This window comes from Triticum dicoccoides, chromosome 1B (genome assembly GCF_002162155.2).
Source record: "Triticum dicoccoides isolate Atlit2015 ecotype Zavitan chromosome 1B, WEW_v2.0, whole genome shotgun sequence".
Lineage (NCBI taxonomy): Eukaryota > Viridiplantae > Streptophyta > Magnoliopsida > Poales > Poaceae > Triticum > Triticum dicoccoides.
This window is the reverse complement of record NC_041381.1, coordinates 635,014,368-635,031,627: the sequence shown is the minus strand read 5'-3', so window position 1 is coordinate 635,031,627 and position 17,260 is coordinate 635,014,368. Positions and strand designations below refer to the sequence as shown.

The 17,260-nt window shown below is 44.5% G+C and overlaps 1 protein-coding gene across 1 annotated transcript; it reads right to left on the bottom strand.

Moving 5' to 3' along the window:
• Positions 1-348: 348 nt before the first annotated feature.
• On the bottom strand, positions 349-2,914 carry LOC119349272 (probable polygalacturonase At1g80170). Its single transcript, XM_037617298.1, has 9 exons — positions 2,584-2,914; positions 2,356-2,487; positions 2,122-2,292; positions 2,012-2,038; positions 1,716-1,923; positions 1,192-1,273; positions 994-1,102; positions 804-920; positions 349-721 (listed from the first exon to the last, which is right to left on the bottom strand). Exons 1-9 carry the CDS (start codon positions 2,743-2,745, stop codon positions 485-487), a joined length of 1,245 nt encoding a protein of 414 aa, XP_037473195.1. The 5' UTR covers positions 2,746-2,914; the 3' UTR covers positions 349-484.
• Positions 2,915-17,260: the final 14,346 nt, after the last annotated feature.

Here is a 17,260-nt window from a genome sequence, read left to right as displayed (position 1 = left end):
TGAAATTAGACCACTGGAAAGCCACCACAAAGTATTAGTATGTGCATGTTTTAATATAATTTTATGCCCACTAATAAGGAGCATGATAAGCTCAAATTTGTGGGTTATTCGGGTATTATTTGTGAGGTGTGCGGATATTGAAATTTTCACGTCATGTAAATCTCCACCATCGCACAAAGCACCAAAAATGACACTCACAGCATCATTAGTGATATAACCTTGTTTGTGACATGTTACGAGACTACCGCAAGGGTTGTATGTCAGAAGAAATTTTATTTTTAAAATAAAAAATGGTAGACAATATCCCTAAGCCACTCACCGCCTCTATGCGAGCAACAAATCAGTTAGTGTTGCCAAAAACCATTTGCACTATGTTTCATATTGTGAAAACAGAGCCCAATATTGTATAAATATTTACCAAGCTATATGTTGAAAACACCGGCCAAGTACGCAAACAGACGGTGGAAACATCATTCAACGACCATCACGGGTCACCCTTGGCGAGGCAGGACGCCGGGGCGACGGCTCCAACGGCCTTGCCGGACGCCCTGTAGCAGGAGGCCGTGGCCGCGCCCCCGCCCACCATGGTGAGGTTGACGTTCCTCAGCTCCAGCACCCGGCACGGCAAGGTGTCGCTGCACGCGATCTTGATCGCCTGCGCCGTCGCCGACGTGCCCCTCACGTCCACGAACTCCACCTTGCGCACCTCCACAGCCTCTGTCTGCATGCCCAAACACAAGTTTAATTCACGATTCATTACTCTGCATCATACTACGATTCAGAGACGAGACGGCGAACCCTACCTGGTTCGCGCAGGGCGTAGGCTGGTCGCAGTAGTACTGGTCGATGATGATGGGGTTGGACACGTTCTTCATCACGATGCTCTCGAACCTCAGGTCGAGGGCGGAGCCCATGCCCCCCTGAAGCAGCACAAGTTGGTTGCAATCAGAGTGTTTTTACTATAACAAGATTGTTCTCGTCTTCTAAAATTACCTGCCAGCTCTTGATCCGGACGCCGTTGGTGGTGTTGGTGAGCAAGCAGGTGTCCACCCTCACGTTCTCGACCCTGTCCGTGGTCCGGTTCTTGCCCAGGCTCCCGATGCTGACCAACACAACGTGCTGCGTCACTAAATTCTAGCAGCAGCCGGGTTCAGTGAGTAGTAAAGAGGTGTTGCACAGTAGCAGCAGTACCTGATACCGTGGCCGGGCCCGCACGAGATGTCTCTTACGCGGACGTCCGAGCAGTTGCCGACCATCGACACGCAGTCGTCCCCTGATTCACACAAAGCGATCACACTAGTGTAGATCAATCAATCATGCTAGCCTATATAACTTTGTGTGTGTGCTGCAATGAAGCGTGTGAATCTGAATTTCAGAACAGAAAATCTAATTATCGGCAGCAATGTACTAGAACCGAACTACATGCAGCGCACACATTGCTGTCAAGTTCACATCGATGTACGTCATTATTCTTCGTATCCCGGCTGCGGCTGATATCTATTTCGTCAGATTGTATGTATGTATTCGGTCAAGGTTCAACCAGCCGCCGGCTTTGACCTTATCTTTCAGAAGAAGAAGAAAATGCAAGCAACGGCTTTTCAACAAGAAAATTCCAGGCACGGACGATGTTAAGGCGTCGCAGTCTGACTCTGACGGGGAAAGGTCAGCAGAGCACACAGCCATACAGGGCACGCTTGACACTAGTGACAACGTACCCGTGGAGATGAGGTTGTCCGTGATCTGGACGCGGGAGGAGTCGTTGAGGTGGACGCCGTCGGTGTTGGGGCTGTCCACCGGCGCCACCACCCGGAGGAAGTTGGCCTTCACGTCCACGCACCGCGTGAAGGACAGGTGGAACTGCGGCCCGTTCTGCAGCGTCACGCCCTGCACGCTCACCCCCCTGCACTCCTCGAAATGCAACGCCTACAACATCCCAAATCGATCAGACTAATCTCGCCGTCCGGCGCTCCTCGCCGCCGGTGAGAAACGGGGATGGTCGAGGTCCACTCACCCTAGGAGGAGGCCGCGTGTTGCAGGGCTGCGGGAAACCAAGAACATTATTCAGAGCTGAGACAGGTGAGGTGTCAGTTGGTAGTTGACTGGTAGTTACAGAGTACGCACCTGGGTCTTCTTGCGCTTGCAGGAGCGCGCCCACCACTCCTGCCCGACGCCGTCGATGGTGCCGCCGCCGCTCACGGACAGGCCGTCCACGCCGTAGATGTAGAGCCACTTCATCGGGTCCCTCCCCGCCCACTCGTCGGGGCTTGCCGGCGCCACGATCGTCCCGGCGATCTGGCCAGCGCCACCGTCAACATCAAGAAACGCACGCGAGAAACAAGGGACCGACGCACGTACCAGCAGCTTGAGCTTCTTCTTGCAGGGGCCGGAGAGCTGCACCGGCCAGATCTGGTAGGCCTTGGCGACGGGCACGGCGAGCACGGCCTGCTCCTCCGAGCCGCACGCCGCCGTCCACGCGTCCACGAACGCCTGACCGATGCATCGAAACAGAGAGCGCCGAGAGGTCAATTAACCACGGCGATCGACGCGGATCAATCTGTCAGAGAGTGTGCATATATGCGTCACCTGCGTGTCGTTGGCAATGCCGTCGCCGACGGCGCCGAAGTCGTCGAGCGTGAGTAGGACGCGGGCCTCGGCGGCGCCGGAGAACCACAAGACGGCCGCGCCGGCGAGCGCCACGAGCCCACGCAGCACGGACGCCGCCGGAGCCCTCGCCCCGGGCACCATTCCCGCGCCGAATAAATCACCTAGCTAGCTCTGCTCGGGGCGCGCACCGCCGCACCGCTGGCACCGAGCGGCATAAAGAACTGAAGACGGGAAGCGGCGAGAGGACGGACGGGGCGAGCTGATTGCTTGCACGACACCTAGCATGTGCCGCCCTTGTACCTGGCCTGCTTTTTCCCGGGAAGCAAGTGAATTCCATCCGTGATTTTGTCGGGCGATCGCGAGATTTCCGCAGGTGGCAAAGGGGTCATTTGAGTTGCCTGCGGATTGGGCAACACATTGCTGCACTTTCGTTTGATTCATGTCCATGTCTTGATCAAAATGCACTGTATATTGCTTTATGTTAATGTAGGCTAGTATAATTCGACAAGTGCTTTACTATGGGGCAAGTTATAGGATGGTATAACGAGCCATTGGAAGGGGATCGGCCGATCAGGGTAATTTTGTGCAAACGCTGCATGAATCGTCTAAGATTGATTTAGAGGGTTTTTTTTCTCTTCTTTACTATTTTAAGTACTATAAAGACGAGGTCAAAGTTGCTCCTCTCTAGAGACAGGAATGCCTCCTCTCACTAAAAAAATAGTCGACATAAATCGATCTATAGTTTTTTCTTTAAAAAGTATCAATCCGTTCCAAAATAGACGACTCAACTTTATACTAACTTTGGAACGGAGGGAGTACTATTTGAGATTGAGTCGGAGTTGCGCTTTGGTAACAACAGGGTCACTCACAGAATAATCCTCATAAATTGAATTAGAGGTTCTTTTATTTGAAAACTGATGAAGATCTGGTTGGAGTTTTGTTTTTAATCAACCATATATTTCATTAGACAATCTGTTCACGAGATTACACATATGGTCATCATACGAGACACAAATGCTTGTCAAGCAACTTTGCATAAAGAATTCCACAAGAGGTAAAACTACTATTCCACTCTTGCAGAAACTCGTGCCTCGCCGAAACATAGTCCACAAATATCCTCCGCCGCCACCATGTCAATGCCGGAAAAAGATAAAAACAGCCGCCATACCAAGATCTAGGAGAGCACCACCGCATACAAAGATGCTTTTCGAGCCGGTGAAGTGGGTCGTCGCAAGCGACGAGACCGAGTCTTTGTGGCACGTAGGCCAGGGATCTTCCCCGTGGTCACCAGATCTCGATGCCTTCAACTTCAATCGATGTAGTCGAAGAAGAGGAACGTCGCCGCCTGCCATCATCCACGCACCCAACTGCAAGAAGTAAACACAACTACAACAGCCGAACCGACCGCCACCCGCGAGAGTGCCGTCGACGAACCACCAGACATGAACCTCGTCGGGTCTAGAGATCGGCGAGACGACCGGGCCACCTGCTCCGCGACGCCACCGGTTACAGCGACGACGAGATGGAGGAAGAGCATAGATAAATTATTCCGACGCGGCGCCACCTTCTCCTTGGAAACAACGCCTCAAGGAAGCACTAGGCCAAACCTAACTACAGACATATGCTGAAGCACCAGGGTCCCCACCCCCTCCGGCCGCCGGAGCGACGGACGGAGGAGGCAGGGACCGGTGGCAGTGGCTTGGAGCCCGATGTGGTTGGGGGCAGATGGATCACCCCGATCCACAGGCTGGGAGCGAGCAAAAACCGTCAGATCTGATTGGAGTTGTGTCTGGCTATCAACAGGAATGTCGTCTTTCATCCAGAGAATAATCCGCACTAATGAGACGAAAATGTGTCAATAACATGATCCTCCTAACTATCCAACCACTTGTTGCTCTTGTGGTAAGTTTTGGGTTAAACTAAGTATTATACGCACCTTAAATAGTTGTTGTTTGTGGACGTTAAATAAGTACCAAAAATCTACTTCGGTTAGTCTTAATTAATGCTCATTCTGGAATGTTAGCGTTTGGCGTGGTGCCTAGTTGTCACCTCTTTTGAATATTTTGAAGAGGTGGCTTGGCTTCAACTTTCTTTTAGTTTTTAGATTGGATAGATGAAAATCATATGTGTAAATTTTCTGTAAGACTAGATTAGATTTATGTAATAAAAATAAATGATAAAAGTCGTTTTTCAAAAGCCGTGGTTGTGTCCAAAATTATAGAAGGTCACACTATTGATGTGTTTTACTTTTACTTGAGATCTTTGATTTTTGCACATGTGCCCCTCTTTGGCACAACAATCGCAAGCACTTCCCCTAGCTCATATCATCCTCTAGTGCTCATTTCTTTAAGTGCGTGGTGAACTAAATAATAGTGCACTTCCTGACAATAGAACCCCCGGTCCATGCATCTCCAATTGAAGAGAAACAAAATAGAGATTGGTAGGCAACCTGTCGAGCGACATGTCAACCCAGTTAGCGTCAGATATGCGCTACTAAGGGTAATGAGGGTAGCACCCGATTATATGATGGAAATAGGTTGATACCTGTAAACACGAGGGTAGTACCCAAAATGTGTATTAAGCTATTTTGGGGACCCCTAACACTAGTCGTATGGGTCCCATCTAGGCATGAAAGAATTTTTTTAATAAAGAAAATATATTAATATCATGAAGATATCAATTACACCCGGCCTCTGCACCAACAAATGTCACAAAGACATTCATGATGCACACAACCTGAAAAAGCACACAAAAAAAGGCCCGCCACAATGATTAACTCCTCTCAACCGCACCACATAAACCACCACCAAAGACAGCACCTGAAAAACAAAAAAGGTCTTCAAAAGCAACGCCTTCAAGAAGGGAACAGTGCAGAAGCGCCGTCCTCGCTCGATTCAAGATCTTAGGTTTTCACCCTGAAAAAAGTCTGAGTTGTCAACACAATACCTGTAGCAAGGCAATTGTGAGGCACAACCAATGAAGATCGGGCCTTAGGTTTTCACCCAGAAAGTCAAGGCTCGGCACTCGAGGAGCACCACCAAAAGTGATATCCGCCAGTGTTCCCACCCCCACTTGCCACTGATGCTCCTGAAAGTTATCAAACACCAGGCACGGAATAATTAAAGCTAGTTCTGATAGGAAATTTGATTGGATTAAACATGTGATGAATGAGAGAAAAATATCTAAACCATCCATGATACAACCAATAACTGGTTAAACAAAATTCACTCAAAATGATACCCTCTATGGAAATTGATCATCATAGGCATGAATTTTGAGATAATCTGCTTGTCTGGCTAGCTAGAACGGTATATAGCATGAGTGAATGACATCAATGATCTGTTAAGGGGAGTATATGCCTGAAAAGTGCATTTGAGGGAAGAGCTCCAAGTTATCAGTGAAAATACTTTTCACACCTAAAAAAGTATGCACATAAGCATATAGTTGTAGTATATACACATACGAAACTTGATTAACATACATGCTCATAAGAGGTGTAAAGAAAAAAAGACAAACACATAGATTAAATGGGCCTTTTCTTTGTTGTATTTGGACCAAAGTTTTGTCCTTATCGTGTTCCCTACAAATAATGCTATAATTTAACAAAAAATTATGGACGCTCGGAGAACATGAGTGTATATTTTCTGAAAAAAAATGTTTTTAACTTTTAAATGGTATTTAAAAAAATCAAATAACGAGCTCTATGGAGCCCGTCCTCTAAAACGTTGCATTCAGAATGTGCCCCACTAGCTGGTTAGCATGAGACCACAAACTTATGGTCCCATAGGACAGATAGACGAGCAGGTAATCATTACAAGCTGAACTGTTTTCCCCTAGTGGTGGCTAGCATTTGTCTCCTTGGGCGACTGCGATCACATTGAGTCTACCTCATTCTTCCTGCCGATCCACGACAGCGTTCCCATTCAGGTGATGCCATCTAACTCGGACGCCTTCTCAGCGACAAGCGTAGGTGCATGAAAGGGTTGTGGTGATGGCCTTGATGAATTCTTCGGCCTGTTAGACCTTGTAGAGGAGGAATTCGATGACTTAGTGATCGATGAAGATGATCCACAGATCAATGATCAAGTCTGGTAGATGGCGCTTGCGAGAGTTCACACGGCAAATACTTTCAGTCAAGCGGCTTTCTTCCATGTTACATGTGCAACATGGAACATTGCGCAGGCGGTGCGATTCAGACCTCTTGGGGCCAATCTTTTTGTGGTTCAGGCCTTGTGTTTGGGTGATTGGGGCTGATTATGAACCAGGCCCCTGGATCTTCAGGTTCTAGGCGGTCCTGCTACAACCATATGATGAATTTAGTTGTGTAGAGAATATTCAGATGGTGCATATGCATGTTTGGCTGCAAATTCACAAGTTGCCTGATGATTTCTATGAGAAGGGGGTCATGGAGAAGTTGGTCAAGAAGGCTGTCAAGGTGTTGGATATGCGCTTATCCGGCAACTCTTGTGGTGATTATGTTCGAGTAAGGGTGCAACATGATCTCCGAGAATCTTTAACAAAACATGTTGATATCATTAGAGGGAAGGAGCGCATGGTTTATGTCGGACAGAGCGCATGGTTTATGTTGTTTGATATGAGAAGCTCGCAGATTTTGCAAGGTGTGTGTAAGATTGGTCATGAGTCTAAGGAGTGTGATTGTGCTCTCATTGTTACCGGCATCTTTGTTACTTAATAATGTGAAAGCACAAGTGCTCCCTGGGTGATTTTGGTAATTAATGTCAACATATCTCTTGTTGGACTAATGCTTTTATCTAGTGTATTTCAGACAAGTTCAACAATGGCGTGGAAAGGACAAGAGGATGTGGAACCCCTTCAAGGTGTCAAGGACAAGCATTGGCTAAAGCTCAAGACTCTTCATTTCATTTTTTAGTGATCCAAGATCACATTGAGTCCATAGGGAAGCCAATAATACTAAAAGGGGATGAGGTGTTCCTCAATGGCTTGCTTGCTCAAAGTGATTAGTGATATTGCTCCGAAGCCCTCAACCACTTTCTCATTCCAAATATGTCCAAAACCCAAAGTCAAACTCAGCCCCACCGATTCATGCTATCTGGAGCCACCGAGTTCATACGACATAGCCACTGCCAGAAACCCTAAAAGTTCGGTCACACCGATGCGGATCTCGGTCTCATCGAGATGGCCTTGCCAGCGTGCTGTGACTTGTTGCACTCTTTCGGTCTCACCGAGTCAGTGCAATCGGTCTCACCGAGTTGGCTTGACATTCTCTCTATTGCTTATTGCTTCACTTTGGTCTCACCGAGTTGATGCAATCGGGCCACCGAGTTGATATTTTCCTTAAGCCCTAGCACATCGGTCACAACGAGTTGTTCCAGTCGGTCCCACCGAGATTCTTAACGTTCACATTTTGAACTAAATCAATCTCATCGGGGTCTGACCGAGTTGGGTCAAATGTGTGTAACGGTTGGATTTTGTGTGAAGGCTATATATACCCCTCCACCCCCTCTTCATTCATGAGGAGAGCCATTAGAACATGCCTACACTTCCACTACTCATTTTATGAGAGAGAACCACCTACTTATGTGTTGAGATCAAGATATACCAATCCTACCACAAGAATCTTGATTTTCTAGCCCTCCCCAAGTTGCTTTCCACTCAAATCATCTTTCCACCATATCCAAATCTGTGTGAGAGAGCTGAGTGTTGGGGAGACTATCATTTGAAGCAGAAGAGCAAGGAGTTCATAATCAACACACCATCTATTACCTTTTGGAGAGTGGTGTCTCCTAAATTAGTTGGGTGTCGCTTGGGAGGCTCCGACAAGTTGTGGAGTTGAACCAAGAAGTTTGTAAGGGCAAGGAGATCGCCTACTTCGTGAAGATCTACCCGAGTGAGGCAAGTCCTTCCTGGGCGATGGCCATGGTGGGATAGACAAGGTTGCTTCTTCGTGGACCCTTCGTGGGTGGATCCCTCCATGGACTCGCGCAACCGTTACCCTTTGTGAGTTAAAGTCTCCATCAACATGGACGTACGATAGCACCACCTATCAGAACCACGCCAAAAATCTCCGTGTCTCCATTGGGTTTGCAAGCTCCAATCCCATCCCTTTAGTTTCTTGCAACTTGCATGCTTTACTTTTCCACTGCCTATATACTGTTGTCATGCTTGCTTGAAATGTATTGTGAATGCTTAAATTTGTGGTAATTCTCAACCTTAACTTGAAGGAATTAAAAACTGCCAACTTTGCTTGTTAAGGGTCTAATCACCCCCCTCTAGACCCCTCTTCTCAATCCTTTCAATTGGCACCAGAGCATTGGTCTCCATTGCTTTGGTTTAATCGCCATTGGAGGAAGATGGATGAGTCTATGGTCGGGAGTATTAGACATAGAGTTCCTATTCTTGACAGGGAGTTTTATGGTTGTTGGAAAAATGAAATGCTTGTGATTTTCAATGAATATAATTTGAGCAAGTACATTACTAGTCCTTGTGTGCCTCCCATTGATCCTTTGCATACCACCCCGATGAGTCCCTTGACATGGTTTGCAATCTTAGGACTATTGATCTTATCATTAGAGGATTGCCTAGAAACTTGCTTGCATGTTTGCCTACTCTTGAATTCGCATACACTATATGAAAATATCTTGAGGAACGCTTTCCGAATTATTCCTTGATGAATCTAGATAAAATTCTTCATAAGTTTATTGCCTTCAATAAGATGAGTCCTAGCGATCCTAAATTTGATGAATGTCCATTTGAGCTCCGTGATCTTATGCGTTCTAAGGCTGATGTTGGAATTATTAGTAACATCACCTCGGAGACAATTAGAATTCACAAACTTGAATATTGTCATGAGCGTATATCTAATTAATCACTTGCTCTAGATGATGATCAATGACATGATGACATTGAGCGTGGATATTATGATGAAGATGAAGATAGTGAACTTGACCTTGAGGAGTCGGTGAGACATTTTGGTCTCATGGCTAATCTTTGCGACTATATGGCCGGAGGAAAAGAGTGGATTCTTGATAGTGGATGTACCGACCACATGACCGAAGATAAAGATATGTTCCGCGAGCTTGCTAAGAATGATGGTCCACGTAAGTATGTCACTTTTGGAGATAACTCCAAGGGTAGGTAGTTGGCGTTGGTAAGGTGGCCATTTCCCATGATAGCTCCATTCAAATTGTCATGCTCATTGAATCTCTTGGTTACAATCTCCTTTCCGAATCTAGACTAGCCGACTTTGGTTTCAATGTTCTATTTACCGAAGTAGATTGCCAAGTGTTTCAAAGAGATAATCATAAAATGGTATTTACCGGTGTTCGTAGAGGTGATCTACACATTGTTGACTTCACTAAGAGAGCCAAACCTCGCACTTGTTTAATTGCTAAATCTTCTAAAGTATGGTTATGGCATAGACGGTTAGGTCATGTTGGCATGCGAAATCTTGATAAGCTTATTAAAGGTGAGAATATCCTTGGTGTTAAAGATGCTATATTTGACAAGGATAGACTTTGCAGCGCTTGTCAAGCAGGAAAACAAGTTGGAGGAAGTCATCCCGTGAAGAACATCATGACCACGAGAAAACCACTTGAGCTACTTCACATGGATTTTTTCGGTCCCAATGCTTACAAGAGCCTTGGTGGTAACTCATTTGATTTGGTCATAGTTGATGATTTTTCAAGATTTACATGGGTGTTCTTTCTTGATGACAAATCACAGGTCCAGAAGATCTTCAAGAACTTCGCCAAGAAGGCCCAAAATCAATTTGAAGTGAAGATCAAAAAGGTTCAAAGTGACAACAGAATGGAATTCAAGAACGCGAATGTGGATACCTTCCTTGATGAAGAAGGGATTTCACATGAGTTCTCGGCTACCTACACGTCTCAACAAAATGGAGTTGTTGAGAGGAAGAATCGGACATTCATGGAGATGACAAGAACGATGCTTGATGAATACAAGACGCCAAGACACATTTGGGCGGAAGCGGTTGATGCAACTTGTCATACCACGGATCGACTATATCTTCACAAGCTTCTCGGCAAGACGGCATACGAGCTATTCGGCGGTAACAAACCCCAAGTTGGATACATTCGAGTATTTGGCTCAAAGTGCTACATTCTTGATAAGCATCATCGTTCAAAATTTGCTCCTAAATCTCATGAGGGTTTCCTACTCGGTTATGGCTCAAACTCTCACACCTACCGTGTCTACAACAATTTCACCTGAAAGGTTGAAGAGACGGTAGACGTGAAGTTTGATCAATCTAACGGCTCGCAAGTAGAGCAATTGCCAATTGATGTAGGAGATAAAGATCCTTCAGAAGCATTTCAAGACTTGTCGATTGGCAAGATTCGACCAACGGAGGTGAAGGAGAGTACTTCGTCCATTCAAGTGGAAGCCTGAACTTCACATCAAGGTGAACCACAAGTTGACTTGGAGGCATCCACAAGTGGAACACATCAAGACGAAGGAAATGAGGAAGTACAACAAGATGATCCACCTCGACCTCCTTCTCCACCTCCACAAGCGAACGACAACGCCAACAATAATGAAGAAGAAGAAGAAGATGATGATGATGACGATGATGATGATGATGTTCCACCTCAACCCAAGCAAAAGCTTCCATGAGTTAGAGCAAGAATCTCAAGAGATCATACCGTTAAACAAATCTTTGATGACATCCAAACCAGGAGAATTACTCACTCTAAAACTCATTTAGCTAACTTTTGTGAACATTACTCATTCATTTCTAGCATTGAACCTATGAAGGTTGAAGAAGCTCTTGAGGATCCGGATTGGATAAATTCTATGCATGAAGAGCTACACAACTTCGAGAGAATCCAAGTGTGGACATTGGTCGAGAAGCCCAAGGACAACCAAAACATCATTGGTACCAAATGGGTGTTTCGGAATAAGCATGATGAGGATGGTCAAGTTGTGCGCAACAAGGTGCGTCTCGTTGCTCAAGGCTACACTCAATTCGAAGGTATGTACTAGGGTGAGACATATGCCCCCGTTTCTAGACTTGACTCCATTCGCATTTTACTTGCTTATGCCAATCATCATGATATCACTTTATGCCAAATGGACATTAAGATTTCTTTTCTAAATGGTGAAATTAAGGAGGAAGTTTATGTTAAACAACCTCCTGACTTTGTTAATCCTAAGAAACCTAATCGATCATGTCTACAAACTCCACAAAGCTCTTTATGGTCTTAAACAAGATCCTAGAGCATGGTATAAATGCTTGACCAAGTTCCTTACTGAAAAAGGTTTTGAAATTGGGAAGATCGATTCTACACTTTTTACTAAAAGGGTTAATGGTGAATTATTTGTGTGCCAAATTTATGTCGATGATATCATATTTGGTTCTACTAACCCCCATTTTAGTGAAAAGTTAGGAAGGCTAATGTCGGAGAAATTTGAGATGTCTATGATGAGTGAACTCAAATTTTTCCTTGGTTTGCAAATCAAGAAAACTAAGGAAGGTACCTTTGTCTCTCAAACGAAGTATACCAAGGATCTTTTCAAGAAGTTCAACATGCAAGAAAGCAAAGGTATGAAAACACCCATGCCTACTAGTGGACATCTTGACTTGACTAAGGATGGCAAACTGGTTGACCAAAAGGTTTATCTCTCTATGATTGGTTCATTATTATATCTATGTGTCTCCCATTCCGATATTATGCTAAGTGTGTGCATGTGTGCATGATATCAAGCGGTCCCTAAAGAGTGTCATCTTAAGGCCATGATAAGGATAGTGAGATACTTAATTCATACACCAAACTTTGGCATTTGGTATCCTAAGAGGTCATCTTTTTATCTTGTTGGCTAGTCCGATTCGGACTATGCCGGTGACAAGGTTGATAGAAAGACCACTTTAGGTTATTGTCAATTTCTTGGTAGATCCCTTGTGTCTTGGTCCTCCAAAGAAACAAAACTCGGTATTCTTACCCACTACCAAAGCAAAATACATTGCCGCCGGATCATGTTGTGCTCAATTACTTTGGATTACCAAACTCTTAAAGATTATGGGATACATGTGAAACATGTTCCATTGCTTTGTGACAATGAGAGTGCTATTAAGATTGCTCATATTCCCGTGCAAAATTCTCGAACTAAGCATATTGAAGTTCGTCATCATTTCATTTGTGATCATGTTACAAAAGGAGACATCAATCTTAAGCATGTTCGTACCGATAAGCAATTGGCGGATATATTTACCAAACCTCTTGATGAGAAAGTGTTATGCCATTTGAGAGGTGAATTGAATATCATTGATGCCTCGAACATGGAGTAGAAACTCCATTTGGATACATGCAAGGAATGAGCATTCTTATGACAAATCCCTGATATTTCTCTTATGATGATGATCATATGTCTTGGATCTATATTTGTACCCTTGCATGTTATCTAACCCTTGTAGGTACTTGGATGAGCCTAAATCTATGGGATTGCAAGCCACTCACATTTTGTGCAATCTCCACATCATCAAGTTCCTATGGTTTGGTTGTTGAAAACAAGGAAGCATGCACTCACTCAACATATCCTTTGACTATTTCAACATGTCAAATTTCAATTGGTATCTAATTTCATGATTGTCAACTTGGATAAACAAGTGCTCTTCCTTGCAAGACTAACCCATGTAGGAAGATGAACTTCAACTCCAAAGGGTGCTCCCAACTACAACAACTTTGAGCATCCAATATAAGTTCAACTACATGATCAAGATCAACACCACAACCCAAGGTATGTCATTACACCTTAGAGAAGTTTTACTCCAAGTCATGAAGTAAAACAACTCAAGAAGGTGTGAAAACATAAAAATGCTTAAATGAAAAATGGTAACCCCATTTTGAGCTTAAATGATGAGTATGACCTATGATCAAGTGATCTCACTTGACTCCTAAGTCAATATACTCTAACATAGGTGACTATGTCGCCGACCATCTCTAGATGAAGTTCTCTAGTGTTCTTGTGGCCCTTGTATTTCCTTTGCATGTTTTCTTGCTAAGTGTTTCCCTTCTAAAACAAAAAAACTTCATGTAGATCTCTATCATCTCTTTTTGTTTCTTTTATTTGCCTATTAAACTTCTGTGTTAAATTCTTTGCAAATGTTTTTTGCTAATTCCCTGCAAATCCTTGTGAAATTTCATTTGCCAAGTGAGCTGAGATGAAAAAATTTCCTCTGCGTTGAACTTGGACTCACTGATCCAAGCCTATCGGCTAGACCGAAATACAAGCACTAGTACGCGTCGGTGCTATACTAATGGTTTTTAACCCCTTTCCACGACGGCATTTGGAATCATCGCCAAGTGAGTGTGGGCGATAGGGGGGTCCTTCCCACACGACCCAGAAACCGTCGGGGATAGGCCCTCCCGGCACACAGGTGTCACGCCCAATATGCGACCCTATCCAAAAGGAACTCGAAGGTCCCACCAAGGATAGACCCGCATATTGAAACGCTTTTGCAAGGTGGATATCATTACATCAACATTACATAATAGATGGGGATACATACATAAGGCATATAATGCCACATGAATACAACATCACAATACATTAGATCATCATCCGACTACGGATGAAACACAAACAAAAACTCAAACGACATCCACCCTGCTAGCCCAGGCTGCCGACCTGGAACCTATCCCCTGATCGAAGAAGAAGCAGAAGAAGAACTCCAACACAAGCAAACATCGCTCTCGCGTCATGATCATCGCAAAACTTGTACCTGCAACTGTTGTTGTAGTAATCTGTGAGCCACGAGGACTCAGCAATCCCATTACCATGGGTATCAAGACTAGCAAAGCTTAAAGGGAAAGGAAGGGGTAAAGTGGTGAGGCTGCAGCAGCGACTAAGCATATATGGTGGCTAACATATGCAAATAAGAGCGAGAAGAGAAGCAAAAGGAACGGTCGTGAAGCTAGCAATGATCAAGAAGTGATCCTGAACTCCTACTTACGTCAAACATAACCCAAAACCGTGTTAACTTCCCGTATTCCGCCAAAAAGAGACCATCACGGCTACACACATGGTTGATGCATTTTAATTCGGATCTGGTGTCAAGTTATCTACAACCGGACATTAACAAATTCCCATCTGCCTATAACTGCAGGCACGGCTTTCGAAAGATTATACCCTGCAGGGGTGTCCCAACTTAGCCCATGATAAGCTCTCGCGATCAACGAAGGATATTCCTTCTCCCAGGAAGACCCGATCAGACTCGGAATCCCGGTTTACAAGACATTTCGACAATGGTAAAAGAAGACCAGCAAGACCGCCCGATGCGCCGACAATCCCGATAGGAGCTGCACACATCTCGTTCTCAGGGCAACACCGGATGAGACAGGCTACGAGTAAAACCAGACCTCGAGTTGCCCTGAGGGGGCCCCGCAGGCGGCTTGGTTCGGACCAACACTTAGACAAGCACTGGCCCGGGGGGGGGGCTAAAATAAAGATGACCCTCGGGTTGGCCGACCCAAGGGAAAGGGATAGGTGGTGGTGAGGCAAATGGTAAAACCAAGGTTGGGCCTTGCTGGAGGAGTTTTATTCAAAGCGAACTGTCAAGGGGGTCCCATAAATCACCCGACCGCGTAAGGAACGCAAAATCCGGGAACATAACCCCGGTATGATGGAAACTAGGGCGGCAAGAGTGGAACAAAACACCAGGAAAAAGGCCGAGTCTTCCACCCTTTACCATGTATATAGATGCATTAATAAATAAGAGATATTGTGATATCCCAACAAAATCGTGTCCGCCATGGAGCAATCTTCAACTTCACCTGCAACTAGCAACGCTATAAGAGGGGCTGAGCAAAAGCGGTAAATGAGCCAAACAACGGTTTGCGTAGGAAAGGTATCAAAGGATTAGAGGTTCATGGCAATATGGGAGGCTTGACGAGCAAAAGATAGGTAGCGCAGCAAAGCGATAGAACGAAGCAACTAGCATAGCAATGATAGTAGTGAGATCCAGGGTAGCGGTCATCTTGCCTGAAATCCCGCAAGGAAGAAGAACGAGTCCATGAAGAAGATGAACGGATGAAGCCGAACCAAGCGTAGACGAACGAATCCTCACGATCGCAACGAAACAGAAACTATCGAGAAGAAGCACACAACAAGGTAAACACACCACACATGAACAAGACATGATGCACAAACAAGCATGATGCAAGACAAGACTACATGAAGCTACTCATGGCAAGAGATGATGCAAACTAGAGCAACACATCAAGACAAGTTTAAATGAGGCCGGAAACAACATATACAATTCCGGTAAGTCCTCATATGCAAATTTCGAAAATGGTCCAGATCTGAATAAACCTTATGTTCAAGTTGTTAAACAGCAAGTTAAAATGCACCAAGATGGTCTACACGAGATTCTAGTCAAGTTACATATAAAGTTCACTTAGTTTGGAGCTACGGCCTAGAAGATATGAGCAAAACAAGTTAAACATGGCATTGATGCAAAATGCATACAAACATCAAGCAAACACCTCAAAACAAGGATGCAACATGATAATATGAAGCTACATGCAATTCTAAGCAAGTTTCATATAGAGCACACTCAAAACGGAGCAACGGTTCAACACACACACACATGAAACAAGTTATAGCAACAATCTGTCCAAAACAGCAACTAGGCATATTGCAAGCACCAAAACAACATGCTACAGTACCACAATATGAAAACAAAAGGCATGGGCATGATGTATAGGTAAAGCATAACAAAACATGAACACTGAGCTATCTCCAGAAATCACTAGAACATGCTCAAACACACATGGAAAGATTGCAAATAATAACAGTTCAGACTTTGCAGAAAATAACATCAGGTTGCAATGTTCAGAGCTATCAAACAACATGTTACGGGAATTTATCATGGGAAACAAAGGCATGGCATGAATCTACTAATTGCATAGATCAAAAGTCCCTTACTGACCATGAGCCAAAAGGGATCAGAAAATATGATGGCACCCATGTAAACATGGCAAGTTATATTACAGATTCAAACATGGCAGAAACAGAATTATGAAGGCATGTTGGTGAGCTTGAACCACTCACCACAGAGCAATACATGGCATGGCAAGGCACCCAACAGTAAGAAGACATGTTTAGGAAGCTAAGCAAGGCAAGAACAAGTTCATAGCATGCAAGGATCAACTACAACAATCTTGGCAAAATTGAATAACATGTAAACAATCTGCCAGAAAACATTTTGAAGCAAAGGTAGAGCACAAAAATGACATGCTAGACTACTCCATAATTGCAACCAGGGGCATGACTGGATAAAAAAAACCATATGTTCAAAACATCCTTACTGAAATATCTCAAAATATGCATGGATCTCTCTGTAGCATCATGTTTATATGGCATCAAAATAACAGCAGAACAGGGACTGAAATCAGCAACATTACGAAGCCTAGTTTACATGATTGTGCTAGTCACCACATTGATCACAAAAATACATGGTAAGCACCTATGTAAAGAAGACATAGTATAGATCAAAATACATGTAGACATTAACCTCATAGGATGCACACATCAATCATGGCAAAAATGACAAATGAGCATGTTCTGTTAACATAAAGCAGACAACATCATGAAGCACTCTTGCAACGATGATTCAGGCATCTAGATGACCTCAAATGAATATGATGCAATGGAATGA